The 18,988-nt window shown below is 42.6% G+C and overlaps 1 protein-coding gene across 1 annotated transcript in view; it reads left to right on the forward strand.

Annotated features, from left to right (window-relative positions):
- SLC15A2 (solute carrier family 15 member 2) overlaps nucleotides 1-18,663 on the forward strand; it is a 59,893-nt gene extending 41,230 nt beyond the window's left edge. The window contains exons 16-22 of the mRNA XM_033162531.1: nucleotides 420-584; nucleotides 6,122-6,168; nucleotides 10,290-10,400; nucleotides 11,984-12,080; nucleotides 13,147-13,293; nucleotides 15,453-15,557; nucleotides 18,286-18,663. Of these exons, the coding sequence (XP_033018422.1) occupies nucleotides 420-584; nucleotides 6,122-6,168; nucleotides 10,290-10,400; nucleotides 11,984-12,080; nucleotides 13,147-13,293; nucleotides 15,453-15,557; nucleotides 18,286-18,462 (849 nt within the window). The 3' untranslated portion in view covers nucleotides 18,463-18,663. The remainder of the gene's footprint in view (nucleotides 1-419; nucleotides 585-6,121; nucleotides 6,169-10,289; nucleotides 10,401-11,983; nucleotides 12,081-13,146; nucleotides 13,294-15,452; nucleotides 15,558-18,285) is intronic.
- Nucleotides 18,664-18,988: the final 325 nt, after the last annotated feature.

The following is an 18,988-nucleotide window of genomic DNA, read 5'->3' on the forward strand; positions in this document are numbered from 1 at the left end:
TTGTTAACATTTTCTAATGGTGGTGTGCCTCGTGATTTTTTTCATGAAACAAGTGTGCCTTTTCCCAAAAAAGGTTGAAAAACACTGCTCTAACAGAATGGGCGTGTTGGCTGCTGCCCAATAATATTGGCCTATTCAATGGGAATGTGGGTCATTGACATAATGTATACAAAATGCTTTGTGCAGTCTAGTATTACATAAATGCTAATAATTGTTCTTTCAGGCTACCTACCCCATGAACCATCTCATGAGTCTTTTTCTGACAAACTGCATAAAATCTTTGGGATTTGCATGTGTGCACAGCTGCAAAGGTGCAAGTTCACAGTTTATTAAGAAATGATAGATAAACATAAACTGAAATAAAAAAAATGTTTTCATGCACAATGAATATATTGTTTTCTTTCTTTCATTTTGCTCAGGATCCTGCTGAGTACACCAAATTGATTCTGAGAGATGGCCAACAAAACCTTCATTTGAAGATACAGTATCAAGGATCATCTTTCATGTTTAATTCTACCGCCCACGAAAAGTCAGTGTACAGCTTAATTGTCTACAAGGTGGAAAGAAGCCTAACAAGCCATTTAGTAAGTGAGGAAATCAAGTAGGGCAATGTCAGGTATTTGAGAGAATCCAACAGCCTACATACCGGTAATCCTGTAAGGAAGATTCCAGTTTGCAGCCAACAAGCAGAGAACATTAATGTGCTAGACCTGATGATCTTCCCATTTTCTAATTTTTGCATTTTAAGTTTTGTACCTCCAGACTAGAGATGCATGCAAACGGCCTCTCAAAAATCTTCCCTGTATCCATGGGGAAATAGCTTGAGAAACCATTTCACCAAATTCCTCCAGCGTGAAAAATTCTCCAAAAAATTATTGGGACTGATGATCTGCTTTAAAAGTAGCACTAGCACGGCTTCTAGCTTCCCCCCACCCCACCCCCAAGAGGATTTCTTTTAGCCTGGCTACCATTTCCATTGTCTCAAACAATGCCCTGGACCATGTGTCATTCTGAAATTCTACTCCCAGACTAAGGGCTATCTTCCAAAAGGTTTATCCATATTTCTTGGAATCCAAAGCTATGATTCGATTTTGGTAGGCATGGTAGCAGATTGCCTCACAGATTCTAAATAGGAAGCAATTCTCATCCTGGAATGAAAAGTATAGCATCTATTGGGGGGATAAGTTAGAGATAACTAGTTCATTATCTCATCTACTTATTCATGAGGGACTTACGATTAATTCTGATGTCTTAAAAGTGGTACTGCCTCTGCTATCACTTCTGCTAGGTGGTTTTATAGCTTTTGAGCTGCTAGGCCCAATTTAAGATGCCAAACACTGCAATGGGAAATGAGAATAAGACCTACTGGATGGCAAAGTCCAACAAAAAGAGTAGAGGACAAGAAGAAACTTTTTCCCAAAAGGCTTTCACATAAAATAAAGATTGCAAAGAGGCTGTAGAATGGCAAATTGGATAAATCAATTAGGTGATGAGATATGTTTAATCATTGCTCTAACACGATACCATAGTAATTTGGAACAGAAGCTACCAAAATGACCGTACCAAAAGGCATCAGAATCATTAGCGTTGCATTGGCCATTTGGAAGTACTAAAGCACTTACAAGAAATCACTTTTACATTTTTTATTTTAAAAAGATAAGTTTTTTCTTTGACAATGAATCCTGTGTTTTTGATTTAAATCTCTCCTCGTTTTCACGACAGCCGCAAATTCTCTAGACTCTAGGCTCTTTGCAAATGAACAGAACAGCCATTAAGCTGACAGAATAGGTCACATGATTAAGCAAACTTCTCTCTTTCTACAGAAAGAAGCAGAAAAACCAGTGCCAATGGCTTAATGATGAGGCAGCTTTTGGTGTTCTCTGCTTCTTGCACAATGTAATTTGCATGATGATAGGATAATGTTTTCTATAAAGAGATGATGGGCAAGGGAATCAGGCCAAAATAAAGGGGTTGAACTATATGATGTTGATGTTTGACCTAAACATTCTATAATAGTAATACTCTTTAAAGATGTAAGTACCATGCTGTGGGCGAGTTTCAATGAATGAGACCTATTAGCAGAATCCTTGCACAAACACTTCCACTTTGCAATGGGGCTCCCTGCTCCCAGCTACTCCCCCTGTGTTGCCCCCAGAATTGGCTCAGGGGTGTGGGGTTGTGCTGTGTGTGGGGGGGGGGGAGAGGATCATTCTGCCTGGCAAGCTGAAATGTTCGCCCTTTCAGAACTACCACCTTAGCACGATGTTGAAATCCTCCCCGTGGAAAACTTGCCTTTGTTTATTAGCAGCACAAAAGTAAAGATTTAACTCGCTCTACCATGCATGCAGTCTTAAAGATGTTTACAAGTGTCCGGGCTGGTCCAGGACATTTTGATTCATGAGGCAAAGAACAACCAGATGCCATTCCCTCTTTCTATGTAGTAAAGAAGCTGACTGGGCTGGCAGTCATTTTTTATTTCAACAAGCGGCTCAGGTAGTATCCTCTGTGGCTGAGTCTAATGATAGAGCTAGTCCTGACAGGAGTTTAAGGTCAGAGGTCTTCTTTCTGCAATAGAATTTATTTCCTCTCCCCATGACTCCCAACTTTCTCTCACTGTCTGCTGCTGCCCCTGGACCTATGCCTCTCTTTTCATTTCATTTCCCATGTTCTTATGAAACAGACATTTGCCCCTCAGTGCTTCTATTCTCAGGCTCTTGCAAAAGCTGCAGCAAAGACATCAGGATGTGTACATATTTTTTTTTCTGCCTTTGCCTTTGCATCCACTGTTCATTAGCGAAACATCACAGAAGTCAACTAACAGTTACCTGGGAATAAGGTCCATTGAACTCAGTGGATCTGTTTCTTAGGAGATATGCATGGGGCTTGTTTTCAGTTTAAGCCCTGTTGCTTTTGCGAGACTGGTTATCTGTTTTGTTTGTTTGGTAGGATTCAGTAAGAGAATGATTGCAGCAGCATCTCCATATATTTGATGGCATCACAGCCCCTGACTGAAAAATTTATCATTGTTGGTTAGCACCAATAACTGACTGGATCCGCTAGTGCAGGGGTCTGCAACCCGCGGCTCCGGAGCCGCATGCGGCTCTTTTACACCTTTGCCGCGGCTCCGGCATGCCCCCTTTCAATGCCCTCTCTCCTCCCCCACGATGGCGCTAACTGGAACCTGCAAAGGAGCCCAGAGACTGGGAGCAGATGGATCGGGGCTTCGGCGTCGGCAGCATCTCCTCCCGGGCTGCTATTTTGAACGCCCCGAGCCCCCCATCTCTCTCCCCCCCACCCCCTTCCGGCTTGTTTGTATGGCGAAAGAGGACGCAGCTCAGGGCGCAAAGTTTCCCTGGCCGAGCATGCAAGTTAGCCGCGGTTCCAGAGCCCGAGCAAGCGGGCAGGGCAAGGCAAGGCGATGCGAGCTTGGGATCTTTATTCGGTGCCTGCCTGCGCCCTCGTCCTCCTCCTCCCGATACCAGCCAAAGCGGCTGCTCCCGGAGTGTGTGCACGCTTGTTGTGTCGGTGTGCCTGCCTGCACGTGCGTCCCTAACGCTGCCTCTCCAGGGCTGTAACCATTGTAGCCAGCCACAAAGCAGCCTCCCCCGCCTGCCTCTCAGCCACTCACGCCCCTCGGGGAAGCTGCTGACACAAGCTCGATGGGATCCCGTCTCCCGCTCTCTCTCTCCCCCTCCTGTCCCGCCCCGTTCTGGGGCCCTGGCAGTTCTGCCGCTCTGGTTACTAAGCCAACCTCCAGGCCTGCTTGCTGTTGCCACCACCGCCGTCAAGAGCAACGTGGTTTCTTCCTCCTTTAACTTTCTCAAAACGCTCCAGGAGGAAAGCCGCCCATCTTTCCAAGATGATAAAGCTAGGTTCCCCCCCCCCTTCACACTCGCTCCTGCATATTGATCATTTTTAAATTTTATCTTCCATTCTGTGCAATGGCATGTGCATAAAATAAGATTTAACGTCGTTCAATATAATATCTAATATATTATATTTAATACGGTATAATACGAGACTTTCCTGTGCTTTGCATTGACTCCTAATAATAAATAATAATAATAATAATAATAAATATAATACTTCCTTTTCTATTCTTTGCATTGGCTCCTAATAATAATAATAATAATAATAATGGTTTTTCCTCTGCTTTGCCTTGGCTCCTACTACTTTATTACCGCTACTAATACTGTATATATATACGCAGGAGTCAATGCAAAAAAGTAAGAACTTATTCTTGTTGTTTTTACTAATTATACTTTGCATTGGCTCCTATACGTTATTTATTATTATTGCATTAAGGTTAGAAACAATATATGCAGTGTTATATTTGTTTTAAATGTCGCAATGGTTTTGCGGCTCCCAGGTTTGTTTTTTTCCTTCGGAAACAGGTCCAAGTGGCTCTTTTTGTCTTAAAGGTTGCAGACCCCTGCGCTAGTGAGATGCTAATCAGCTTGAATTCATTATCAAGGGAAATGCTGCTGTGGACTGTTTGCAAACTAGTTGTTCATTATTAATCATGTTTATCTACCATTCCTTTTACAATTTATTGTCTGTTTACCAAATATAAGCAATGCAGCACTCAAAGGCCTTTTATAGACATGGAAGTGAAAAGGTTGGGAAGAAACCATCTTCCAAAAGTCATTACAGTTAAGTGTAAAGGACTGCCCAGCTGTTGGAATTGTTACTGACAACTGGGGCCCTCTCACTAGTCCTGTTTGTGTGCCCTGAGAAAGTTCTGTGTAGCACAATCGCTTTATGGAGTGATATTATAGAGATTACAACCATTATCTAGAAACTTGCAGGTTAAAAAAATATTGTTCCAATTTAAAAAATGCTATTTTGGATGAATATGTGAAAATTCAGCATTGCATATCTCTTCCCAGCCCTTTTAATGAGAAATAACTGTGGTTTGTATCCAGTTGTATCCCTCTGCTGATTGAAAACTTCCAATAGTGGAAGGATGTAATTGGACAGTATCTTCCATTCTTCAGATCTGTGTGAGATTTCCCACCATTCCCCTCCTGCATCTTTCTCCCCCTAACCTTCAGCTAAAAAACTTTATGCATTCAATTTCTTAACCAACATGATCTGCTATGCTGTGGTTATAAAGCTTATGCCTTAACCATTCTGTAGGAAATAAAGGTCACAGGCAGTCCATTAAATATTCTTCTGCTATTTAGAATTGATAAATGTATATAAGGTGCTATGTACTTGTCTAGACCTCTGGTTTTCAACTGGTAGGTCGGGACACCCACTTCAAGGTCACAGCCTGATCTAAGATGTGTCACAACGGCAGCACTTCCACACAAAAAAATGCATGCTTAAAAATTAAGAACTGGGTCTCCAAGTGCATGTTTGGGTTAAAGGTGGATGGAAAGGTTGAAGAGTCCTGCTCCAGAGGCCCTCCAGACTTGTGTTATCACATGGACTCACTGCAATGCTTCAGTGTGTACTTCTCCAACACTTCTTTCTCAACTCAGTGCTGGCCCTGGCCCTGGAGGTCTTCTCCACTCCTCCATGATTTGTGGAAACTAAAGGGCTTGTCCACACTTAACTTTTGCCCTGCACTTTAAAGCTCTGTGCCCAATTGTTTAGTTTCACTTTTTCATTTTTTGCCCCCTGCCCCAGGAATACCCACCCTTTAACGCTAAATTGTAACAAAGAGTAATTTGGGTTTTCTTCTGATTGCTGTTTGCTTCAATTCAGTGGTAAAGAGTGGGTTTGGGGGGGGGAAGCGCTGGGCACAAAAGAACATCTGGGTGAGCCCTAAGTGCACCTGGTGAAGCACCTGCTTTTGTCACAAAGTAGATCAATGCATACCTGGGCAAAACAGGGTCCCATTTTAGCCATTAGCTTTAGTGAAATGAGAAAGTTGCCTTGCCTGTCATTTGCACTAGTGCAAGCCTGGTAGGTTATGAATTGGATAGGAACCTTACTATCAGAAATCAAGCCATGTAGGACCTGATAAAAAGTGCATTGCAAACATCTCCTTCCATTTAAGAAGTTCACATTCGAACCCATGTTTTTTAAATTTTTATTTACAAATTCTTTGCTTGTTAGAAAGCCTGCATGGAAGCAGAAATCATGTACTGATTTTGTTTTCCTTTGGTTTCAGATTAAAGATATGGGGGGAAAGCCACCAGAAGGCATGTCTGCTGTGAGGTGTGAACTGGATTTGGGTGACCTGTTTCTTTGCTGCTCTAATTCCATGCTTTGACAGAAGCTGTTAACACAGGCTCAGCCAGAGCTTGGGCCTCATCAGTGTGTTTCAAATGAAAGCTGTACTATATGGCAATTATGCTTGCTATGGCTGCACCCAGTGAGAGTGTAAAGGTAGGAAGTAGTAGGAAGAGTCTATTATCACTAAGCAGTGACCAAAGAAGAGGAGAACTTTAGCAGTAGGAAATGCAAGGTGATGGTGGAGGCAGGGAAGTCAAATGGTGCAGATTTGCAGCTGCTGATTGGTTAGGAACACCCACTGCAGCAGTTCCCACTGAGCACTCTGAACCAGCCACCTCACACACATCTATACAATGCTGAATTCAGTTGGATCCTTGCAGCTGCTTCTCTCCTCCCAGGGAAAGGGTGCTGTGTTTTCTCCACATTTTGCGAAGCATTTGGACAAGATGCCTTCAGTGGGTCACCTTCCCAAGTCAATCGCCATTTCCCTCTGGTCCCGATCCATTGTGCTCTCCAGAAGTAGAGGGAGCTTGCAGGTCTTGACACTCTGTGTAAACTTGGAAGAGTACATGTGAACAGGCAGAGACATCAACAGGGAAGTGGAGCAGGGCCAGAGGACTGGCAGTGGGCTCCTTGCTGAGGTGTAAACCTTGGCAAGTGCCCCCAGTCATGACAGCCCCAGACTATGTCCCTACATGGGTGTATGCCTTGGTTGTTGCTCTGGGGTGGCAGCCTTTCCCTAGCCCTTCCTACCTATTGCGGTATGTCATCGGCCAAAACTGGCTATGCAAGTGTTCTGCGTAGCAGATATGTAAAGGGAGAATTTATGCATTTCTAAATATTCAGGGATGGAGATCTGCCACCAGTCAGAGCTCTCCTAGGTACATCCTTAAGTGTTTAGCAAGTGTTTAGTGTTTAGCAATTCATGTCTACCATGCCAGATTCCCCCTGTTTCATGTGGCACACACTGTTTTGATGTTGCTGCAGCAAACATGATTGCCATGCAAACTGTGAAGAGGCTCAGAGAGACAGCTAAACTAGTCAGGTATTCTGGTTCAGTCTTGTAAGCTGCCCAGAGTGGCTGGGGATACCCAGCCAGGTGGATGGGGTATCAATAGTAGTAGTAGTAGTAGTAGTAGTACTGTATAGCAGTAATACAGTTCATGAATCCACCATGCAAGCCTGAATGGCATTAGAAATGCTTCCTTCAGAGTGGCCAAGATTGAAATGTGGGCAAAAGGGAGTGACCTTATGTGAAGGATGGGAAACCATTTTGGTATCAGTGAACTACAACTCCCACAATCCCTGACCTGTGCCCATGCTGGCTGAGGCTCATGGGAGTTGACAGGGCAGGGGAACCTGTGTCCCTCCACACAGAACTTACTAGGTTTAACCCCAATCATCCCTGACAACTTGGTTGGGGCTAATGGGAGTTGGAGTCTCCAACAACATCCGAAAGCCACCCACCCACCCCCTGCCTTGCCCCACCAAAATAATGTTCTAAAGAAGGAAATGCAAGCTTGCCATATTGCTAATACATGTTCCTTATTTTATTCTTATTCATGTAATCAGTCTTGCTTTTAAACTGATTAACTGAAGATAATTCTGAGAGTATTAATAAAAGAAATAGCACCCCTTCCATCTGAATAACAATTCACATAATTCATTGGGAAAGTCATCTGTAAAACCTTACTTGAGTGGAGACTTCTACACAGTTTGCTTATTACAAATGTTGATTCTGTTGAACACTCTTTGGAAGGGAAAATACGTCTTTTAAATTACAACCTATGTTAAAGCCTGTGATTAATGAATTAATCAATTGCAATAATTAATTCATTTTTTCTCTTATCCTAATTATTGTTGTGTTGCAGTCCACTGCCCACCTCTAGGGATCAGAGCCTCCATCATTCTGCAGAAAGCGGCGGGTGGGGTGGGTGGAATCCCGGATAGTTCAGATCTGTAGCCATTAGACCATAAAGTTTTTTGTTTCTTTGCATTGTGCAAGGAGTAGAAACAGTCTACACTGTGCTTACCTAAAAGGAGCAGGAAACAACTCACTTGGTTTACATGGTTGCTGATGCTCATTTGGTTCTAGTCCTTAGCTGCAAGGAAAATGGGAAATATATGGAAAGAAACTTACCATTTTGCATGAGACTTGACAGATCTATTCGGCTTATTTAGGACTTGGAACACTGTAAAGTTTATGGGGAAAGCTTTCACTTATGGGGAAATCTTCATCGTTGAGTTTAACCCCACTTTGGAGATCTGGCATTGTACCCAGTGCTGATGTTCCAGCCACATAGCAGACTTTGACTTGCACTTCAAAACTTTCCCCTCCACTCACCTGTGCAACCTCAGAATCTGCTTTAGAGGGCTGAGGAACCTTGTGGAGTAGATTTTGGGGGTGCAGGAGGAGGGGAGGAAAAGAAGGTGTGCAGTTGGATTTGACTGGACTGGATTGGATACAACCAATGGATTCCAGGTCAGGAGGAAGTAAGGAATTACAATATGCCATTCGGGTGTTCTGTTAAAAGTTTGGGTGAATAATATGAGGAGGGTGAGGGTGTGCTACCCTCACCCACAATGTCCCTGTTGGTGTCACCCTCAACATTTCCACGTTTAGAGGAAATCCTCCCCACAATTGGGAACCCTACACAGTCCTTTAATTGACAAAGCCAGACTAAACCTGGGAACAGGCATGTGCTGTGCCATGGAACTAGCACCTGTTCATGAACTGTGCTGAGCTGGGATTTATCCAAAATATTCCTACAGTTTCTCCACCCTCCCAAATGAAATATTTAAGATATAATGGGATCCATTTCACTCTCCCAAAGACATATTCACCCTGTCTTGTTCATAGAGCATTCTATTAAAATTGCTAGCAAAATTAAGCCAGCACACAAAGGAATAGATAGAATTTCAGGAGGGAAATCATAATGCAGGTTTGTGTCTCCTACCAATGTTAGAAATTCCATTCTAACTGATTTGTTGATGGAAGGTCTCTTTCGGATCAGCAGATGTCAGGCTTGCACAGTTAGTAACTCAACCCAAATGCAGCCATGTATGGTGGCTCACCAGGGTCACAGTGAACCTCCTGTTCTGCTGACTGCCCACATAAGAAAAGATTAAGGGAAGATATGGTAGCAGTCTCTCCAGAAATTTGAAGGGATGTCATGCAGAAGATGTTCTCATTGCCCCACTAGAACCAGTGGGTGGCAATATGCAGGGAAACAAAACTCTTGGCTGTTAGGAAAACCCTGCTAATTGTAAGAGTTGTGCAACCATGCAAAAGGCTGCCCTTCACTGGATGTATTTAAGCAGGAGGTAGCCCACTGCCAGAGATGCCTTGAAGGTTCTGTATTGAGCAGGAGTTGCACCAGGTGACCTTCAAGGTTCCTTTCACCTCTGTTGACTGCAAAACAGAGTAGATTGTGAAGGACCTGGTGGGCTATGCTCAGCTTGGTCAGTCATGAGTTGTGCAGGTCTGATATATGGCAACAGTTGCATAACAATTGTTGTTCAGCAACCTGTTTTGGACAGATGTTTGGGCAGATGCCTTGCTGAGAATCACAAGCATCATAGTTTACTAGCCACCCCATTGTACGTCCTCTGCATGAAGGCATAGTGATGCCCTGAACTCTGAGATTTTGTTATTTTTCATTCTGAAATAAGTAATCATACAACTCTGGAACTTATTCAGTGCCTTCTGAAAAATGTAGTGCTTGCCTAATATAGCCAATAGGAAATTGTTCTTTCTGGAGTAGTATGATGAAGGAGAGTAATGTTTAGCCCCCTTGACTAAGGTTTTTCCCACCTCAGCCATCCCATCCCACTGAGTTTCTTAGATAGAATTAATCACACAAATCATTTTATTTCTCCTAGAAAGGAAAAGGGCATCATTGCATTGTCTTGAGGAGTTAAATGTATAGGGATACAGTAATCTGTGATTAATTGGTAGTATTTCTGGCTGGCAAGACTATCCTAAAAATTAAGAGATAGATGAAGCCCCCTTTAAAAAGAGATTGCATGCCTCCAGTGAAATATCTGGTGCTTTCTTTTGCTTTATTCACTTTCTGTCATGATGAAATCAAGTTTCCTTTCAGATTCATTAATTCTTTGGACCAGGATGTCAACATCACTCTTGGCAATGAGGATTTTGTCAGTATTAACAAAAGTTATGGTGTTTCAAGCTACAAGACCCTGGCAAGGGGAAGGTGAGATGCTGTGAACATTTCCATGCTCTGAGCTAGCACCCATTTCCCTTTTGGGGCTCTCCGTGATATCTCTGGGTCAGTTCACTAGAAATTTGGCTCTTTCTTGTTATTATAAAGTATGGTTCTAGTCTAGTTTCCCCATGCATATCTTCCAAATACCTTCCCATCCAAATAATCAGATGAAGAGAAGTACACAGTGGAAATGTTCCAGGCTAGGCGACTCAGTGGATAGCCTAAGCTCCAAGAAGCAAACAAGAACAAGAACAACAAAAAACTCCACTGACTTTAAGAATGAAGCTCACATAGAGCTTTCCCAGCCTGAAATGACTGCGTGGAATATCCATACGTGATAATGTAGATGTATGATGGGATTAAGCACTACCAGTCCAAGGCAGGCATCACAGTTTCCCATATAGTCCATAACAAGGAAATTCAGCATTGTTAGAACTGACAGCTCTGATTCTCTCTTGACAGCAAGGAAGGACCATGACTCAGTGGTAGTGGTACTGCTCATGCTCTGCAGGCAGAAACTCCAAGGTTCAACTCCTGGCATTTGCAGTTTATAAGTTCAGGCAGGCGCACTCTGTCATTGGACTGCTGCTTCCACGGCCTCTGCACTCAGCAGCCCCACAAGCCGCCTTTTCACTCTGTGGCTTAAAATGTGACGTCACGACACCCCGCCCCCGGGGCGTTTCCTTTAGCCGCCCTGGGTAGCACGGAGCCTTCCTCTGCCACTGCCTCTGGCTGAAACCCTAGAAAGCCATTGCCAGTCAGAGTTAACAATACTGGGCCTGATAAACAAATGGTGTGTATTAATCCTTCTATTGTGGCTAGCAGGAGTCCTCCAAGCTCTCACACGGGTCTTTAACAGCTTTGCTCTCAGAGATCTTTTAACAGGAGGTTCCCAGGATTGAACCTGTGACCTTTTGCCAACAAGGCAGATGCTCTTCCATTAAGCTGTGGTCTCTTTTCAAGAAAGGCATGTTCATTGTGCATCTCATCTTGCTCCTGAGTAAATTAGTGTGTGTGAAAAAGATGAGTACAAAAAGTTATTCTTCTTCCCAGTCCTTATGGTTGGTAAACCTTGCTGAAATTAGTAAAACCAAATCCATATTGCTTCTCTGCAATTTTGCCCACCTGCACATGCAGAACAGGGTCTGTAAGATGTATATTATTATTATTATTATTATTATTATTATTATTATTATTATTATTATTATTTTGTTGTTTTGTTGTTGTTGTTGTTGTTGTTGTTGTTGTTGTTGTTGTTGTCCCCTGTCCTTAAAGAAAACCAGAGCTGGAAAATAAGGAAATAAAGGTTTCAACAATTCTGGAAATTTACTGTACAATGCAAAATAAATGCAGAATGTTTTTTTTATCAGTGCCCTTCTTCAGCTGTCTCTAAAACAATAGCACTGAATATTAAAATGCTAGTAACACACTGTACTTAACACAGAACCAGAAAAATGGGTTATACAATGCCTTCAGTCAGCCTGAAGGATCTTGTTAATGGCTACACTCTGTGCTTTTCAGTCATGAGCGGCTAACGAGGAACTATTGTGTTCCCTCTTTGTCATATCAAGATACAACAGTGTCAAATGCAGAGTGAGAGCAGAAGAATTCATCCTGCACCTGGGCCTTCTTGATTTTGGAGCTGCATATACAGTTGTTATAACAAACGTAAGTTGCCCGTTGACTCTTGCATGCCATTTCCAGCCAAAGTTCAGCCACTGAAGTCAGGGCTAAGCCACGTACCGGTACTTGTCTTTCACAGGTGTGAATACAGGGAGGAAGAAAAAATAATGCTTTCTTTTATCCCTACTGTGTACAGAAATAGACAAGTAAATTTGTCACACGTTCCAAGCAATGAAGTATACAACACATATGTATTCATCATTTCTATTGTGTGAATTAGTCTTTATCTGCAAGTAGTTATGTTCTGGATTGAGTTGGTAGATGTGAGAGACCTGAAGTAAATGTAATTGTATTATACTGAGGAGTATGTATTGTGCATTCATGTATTGCAGTCAGAATAATGGGGGATCTAGATTTATAACAGTATAAACAACCAAGAGTTTAGCAGTATGCATCAGGGTGGTAAAGAACTGCCACTGATAGCACTCAAGTCAATCTGGCATGTTTTGAATTTTCTGCTGGCAGTATCTTTTCTCATTATATACCTATTCTTCTTATTATTGACCAAGTGACTGATCTTCTCCAATCTGGCTGTTGCAATTAACAGTATGCTTTGTTCAGCTTCCAGATCTATTATGCTTTGTGGCATATGCATAAAGAAGCTAAATTATGCATATGGTGCTGCAATATGGCTGAACTGCAGTATGTAAATAGCTAGGATCATTATCTTCTATGCCCAATCTTTTGTCAACATCAAACTTCTTTTGAAGGTGTTTGTGACATTCCTCCATAGTCCAATGAGTAATGCACACAATTACTGCTCACCCCTTTTAGCCTTCTAAAACAGGCCTTCTTGTTGTCTTTCCCTTTATGGTGATTAAATGCATCTCATAAACAATTCCAGCACCTTCCCGGTAAAAGCAGAGTTTCCTGATGCTTTTAATGCGACTTTATTTCAGTCCACTGGCAGAGTTCACAGTTGCTTAGTGGGCCCAGGAGGAGAATGCTGCTTCAGTCTTCAAAAGAAAACCTTTCCTCTCCACACACACACCAACATAGATTCTGCATTAACATCACCTAATCATCATGACTTGTTTTCCTCCTAACTTAGACTTCTACAAAGTCCCTCCAAGCATGGAAGACAGAAGACATCTCAGCCAATAATGTCCATATTTCATGGCAGATTCCACAGTACCTGTTAATATCAGCTGGAGAAGTGATGTTTTCCATTACAGGCATTGCCTTCTCTTACTCCCAGGTAATGTATGTAGAGCACAAAGAAGAAAATCAGAAATCTGATGTGCTTAATGAGAAGGGCAGGATAGAAAGCTGCACTTTGCCAGGTCTTCCAAAGGCCGAGAGCACAGAGAACAAGTTACAAGTTTGGTGTAGACTTGCACCACAGTCCTGACCAAATTTACTGTGAATTTACTTGCAAGTGTGCCTTGGACTGCAGTCCTGATCTCTATTCTCTGTCTCCTTGTGTGGACATGATGATTGAATGCAGTGACCAGAAGATCTGGCACAATAAGAACATAAGATGTGCCCTGCTGGATCAGTCCAAAGGTGCATCAAGTTCAGCATCCTGTTCTCACAGTGTTCTGTGGGAAGCCCACAAGCATGACATGAGCATAATAGCCCTTTACAGATCATCATCCCCAGCCACTGGTATACAGCGGCACACTGCCTTAGAGACTGAAGGTAGTACGTAGCCATTTTGACTATAGCCATTTGATGGCCATATTATCCATGAATTTGTTGTCCCATTTAACAGACATCCAAGTTGGCTGCCATCATTACATCCCGTAATTCTACTATAAACTAGGTCAAATGGGTAGAAACTACGGCCCACACAAATACTCTGGAAGCAATTACCCTCCTGTATTAAAGGTTCCAGGAGTAAATGGAAACATTGTTGTTGTTGTTCAGTCGTTCAGTCGTGTCCGACTCTTCGTGACCCCATGGACCAGAATGGAAACATTAGCTTTGGCTATTACAATATAATATAGATGCTTTAAAATTTATTAGGTGATGGGGGGGAACTAGTATATAAAGTACCCTGATAAATCCTTTTAAAACTTAAGGTCTAGAAACGTATTAGGTTTATAGCAATATGGGACAGAATATAATTGGGAGCAGTATTAGCTTGAGTCATGTGCGCTCTCTCTCTCTCTCTCTCTCTTGTTTCTTTTGTATTATGCTGACAGATTAGTTATTATTTGTGTGCCATGAGGAGGGGCCATTGTTCAGTAGCAGAGCACATGCCTTGCATGCAGAAGGCCTCCTGGTCTATCCATTTTTTATTTTTTTAAGGATCAGATTGCTGGTGATAAGGGAAAATCCCTGCCTGACACCCTGGAGAGATTCTGTCAATCAGAGCAAAAAACACTAAGATAAGCAAATAGTTTGACCTGGTATAAGGCAGCTTCCTATGCTGTTTCCCTCAAACATCCAAGAAAACCACAGGGCATTTCAACAGCTACATTGATTTCAAAGGCTATGTAGTATTTCTCCACTCTCCTATATTCCTGAAGTCTCTTCTTGGGGGCCCTGGGAGAATACAAAGATAACCCACACATGACACAGGCAGGTAGGATGATGCCTACATGAGAGCTGCTGGAGGGCAGAGGAAGGATGTGCTGGTTCTCAGAATCCCCTTGATATACCTACCTCCGTGCCATTTTCTGCCATGACTCAGGGTTGATTGATTTACACACACATAAATGCTTATCGCTGCGGTGGCCGCAGCATCAGATTGTGATGGTCAGATGCGAATGAGCCATTACATATCAGACACCTCGGCAAAGACTTCCAGATCACTTCACATTACCTCAGAATGATATAGCGCTATTCAGCTCAGTCAGTTCACACATCTGTCTGCAAGTCACTGGGCCACTCCAAAGCATTTTGGTACCTGAGGTAAATGGTGTGCTACCATCCCCACCCCCTCCCATTACATGTACAGATGCTGACTGGAGTGGCATATCGTCATCGTCATCACCACCACCATTTATTATTAAGGGAATTTAACTTTAACTCTGGCAATGAGGCAGATGTCCTTCACTGCACATGAGGGCAGCAAACTAACTTAAGGGCTGAAGGTCAGGTCACATGGTGGACACAGCCCTGCCTCCAATGCCTCATCACCATTACCTTTCTGCATCTTCTGCCGGAAGCGGCCACCTCATTCTGCCTGAGGGTAGAGGCCAGTCCTGGAGAATCATCAGGTGTTGAACCAAGTAGCTAAGGAATACATACTGGGCCACAGACCCATGAGGTGATTTGCTTACTCCATTGCAAAACAAGAAAGTGGTTGAGTGCAGCCTGCAGAATAGTACTCAGTGAGGATGCTGAGGAAATTTCTCTGTGTTTGGGAATGGACTAATCTTCCTGCTTTTCTTCCTTTTTTTTATTCAGGCTCCTGCCAGCATGAAGTCAGTGCTGCAGGCTGGCTGGCTGTTAACCGTGGCCTTTGGAAATGCGATTGTGCTTGTTGTTGCCCAGTCTGCACCAATGGAACAGGTATGGGATAGAATACATTAACCATGGCACTAAGGCTGGAGTTGTGAGTAACACTCCACAGGACATTCTGATCTGCTTTCAGTACATCTGGCAGCCATTCTTGCAGAACAAGGGTGGGGAAACTAGTGGCTTTTCATATGTTGTTGGGACTCCAAATCCCATCAGCCTCAGTCAACATGGCCAATTGGCAGGGATGATTGGAGTTCTCAGGTGTGTTTTCTGTGCTCATGTGCAATCCCTGTCCTGTCCAGTAAAAAGGATTAGGTAGGGGGTGATGGGAAAGGCATTTTCTTTGCTTGAGACCCTAGGGAGTTAAAGAAGAGAGTACAGGGTAAGATGGAAATAGCAGTCAGTCACCTATTTATTTCCTAGACCTGGTTTTACTGGCAATTAACCTGGCAATCCCCAATATAGTGAGAAGTAATCCACATAACCACAGTTGCACCTGGTTGTCCAGTTCACGCATTACATTTGTTTACACCAGGGATGCGGAACCTGTGGCCCTCTAAATGTCATTGGAATCTAGTTCCCATTTGACCTAGCAACCATAGTGAACAATCCGGTATTATGGGAGTTGTATTCCAGCAGTATCTGGAGGGCCACGCAGGTACCACATCCCTGAAACATGAATGCATACCCAAAGACCCAGGACTTTCTTCACGCAAATAAAGACATCCTTCCATTGAGGCAAGAATGCATGTTGTGTAGAAGAGGAATGTTCTAAAATGGACCATCCTTCCTAACTATCACTTCAACCTCTGTAAAGGACACAGCATCTTAGTATGACCAACAATATTTTCTCTGTTAGTGTGGCACATACGTTAGTGGACACGAGAAGAGAGACAGGTGTGGATTCAGGCACATCCGAAAGAATAGGCACAGCTAGTGCTCTTTTTTGTGATGGCACTCCATGGAATGGACTACCCTAATGGATGGTATTCACCAGTACAAAGTACTCTCTCTCTCTCTCTTTGCTGCCATTATAGTCATTTTGTGTTGCAACCATGATTATCAAGATAAGACTACTGACAATTCATTTTTTAACAAAAAAAAAAGCACTGGGTACAACTAGTGGAAACCAAATCCTCCTTTCCAAGTGCTAATTTAAAATGCTCAGAGAGACTTATAACCTAGATTGTTGCCGACAGTTTAATGTGTATGATTAGGACACTTGCCTACCAATGGCCCCAGTATATAGCCCAGAAGTAATGAATGCGGAAGTAAGTAACTTGTAGAAAGGGGGAGAGATACATCACAAAAAATAACTGATTAACCTACATAATGGAGAGAAAGGCCACTGAGCAAATGAGCAATTAACTAATAAAGCAATAGAGCTGACACAACAAGGAGAATAGAATGCAATTAGTGTGCCATCCAATTTAGTGTCCTCCCTCACAAATTAATAACATACACACACCAAAAAAATAATAATGCTGGGGCATTTAGCTGAGCACATGTGTTGTTCCAATCTGTACCAGTAACAATAGATGTATATTGCTGGAATATGTTCACAGAAAGGACATTGGGAGGGGGGAATAAGAGAACTAATTAAACTAGATTCATTTGACTCTACATGTCAGCTCACATGATGCATGACCTTGCCACAGAATTGCTTCTATATGACAATATCAAGTTCATGCACATTCAGGCTACAAACCATTTAAAGCACTTGCCCCACCCCAATAGTCCTGTGAATTGTAGTTCACTCCTCACAAAGCTATAATTCCCAGCAGCCTTAAGAAACCACAGTTCCAAGGATCCTTTTGTGGTATATGTATGCTTTAAATGTGTGTATTCAGCCTCATTTTCCAGGATATGAGTGTCCTTTATTGCACAGAAGAACTCCTGTATGCAATTATGTGTTTTTAAACTTTGGACATAATGTTGGGTTGGGGGGTGGGGCTACTTAGTTGATAATGTGTATTACTGCACTTAACTGCAAAATATGCTAAGCCAGCTCTGCTGCATTTTGCAGCCATCCAGCTCATTCTGCTGAGTGGGAACCTGGACTTCTGCCCCTTATGGTACATCTGCAGCTACAGCCGTTCATGTTATCTCAGTCCCCTCCCAAATGCATAAACACACAGCGACATTTTGCTGTGGTCATGAGAACCGGTGAACTTATTGTAATTCGAGTAATAGCATATTCCTGTTTTTAGCCTCCCCAAGTATTCCCCAAATAAAACACAATGTGGATTTTGAAAAATTGGGTTATCACATAGGGTTTTTTTTCATGCCACACATGCACTGAAAAGAGCAGTAGTTTAGCTATATGGTCGTCTGAAGGATTTCCATGCTCACATACCTGAGCCATTTTGGAAACTGGAGCAAACTGGAGCTTTCCCCCAATGTAAATATTCAGTGCAGGACCCCTAATCCAGATCAGTACTGCAATGGGGCCACGTGCAAAGGGAAGACACCATCCCTATTGCCCATGTCACAGTCCCATCTAAGCTTGGTGTTTGGGGGGAAGGAGGCATACCAGCTATTGGTTAAAGCAAAAAGACCAAATTGTGTCCTATAAATTGCATCTAGTTTGGCCCTGTCAGAGTGATTTGCAAAGTTCTGCTCCTCTACCACTTCCAGGTGCCATATGCAGCTGGTAACTAGAAGTGAAATAGTTTGACTAAGCTTCTGTACAGTTGGAAGAAGACAAATGTGTAAGTGTTGTTGGAAAATAAATATTAATAATTTATTTTATTTTTAAAAATACCTCTTCTTTCTCCAGTGGCTCGAGTTTGTCCTCTTTGCTGCACTGCTCTTTATCGTGTTTGTTATTTTCTCCATCATGGGATATTTTTACACCAGCATGGACCCAGAAGAACTCCTTGCCAGAGAGAACCAACAAGGGATGTCAAACAGTAAAAATATGATTGGGCTTGTTACCAAGAAATCAGAGCTATAAAGGCGGCTGTGGGCACTGGCAAGGGATTTTGTGGCCTTTCTCTTTTAACAAGATGTGGAGGAAATGGATTTATTTTTCATGATGGCATCTCACAAAATATATTATATTCAGGGGAAAGGGCAAAATAGGCTCTTTTAAAGTCGGCTGAATAAATGTAAACAAACTCCTTGGACATGAAGCATTAAAAATAGATGCAAAGCGGTTTCAAATCTGCCCATTCCTTCCAGACCCACCAAGCAGTTGGAGTAGTTATTCTCAAATGTACACAATGTGGTGAGTGACCATCGTCCCAAACAATAGGTTGGGTTTATTTGCAAAGTTCTGAAGAAATGAATGAGTGAAAAAAAACCTGAAGAGCACACAAGTAATACACACACACACACACACACACACACACACACCCCTATATATATGCATCAATGGATAAAATCTAGTGTGGGGGGGTGATCAAGTATGTTATAATTCACCCTTCTTGCTCAGTTCCATTTCTGTGCTGACATGCTATTACAGGCAGACAAAAGCAATA

This window comes from Lacerta agilis, chromosome 1, assembly GCF_009819535.1.
Source record: "Lacerta agilis isolate rLacAgi1 chromosome 1, rLacAgi1.pri, whole genome shotgun sequence".
NCBI lineage: Eukaryota > Metazoa > Chordata > Lepidosauria > Squamata > Lacertidae > Lacerta > Lacerta agilis.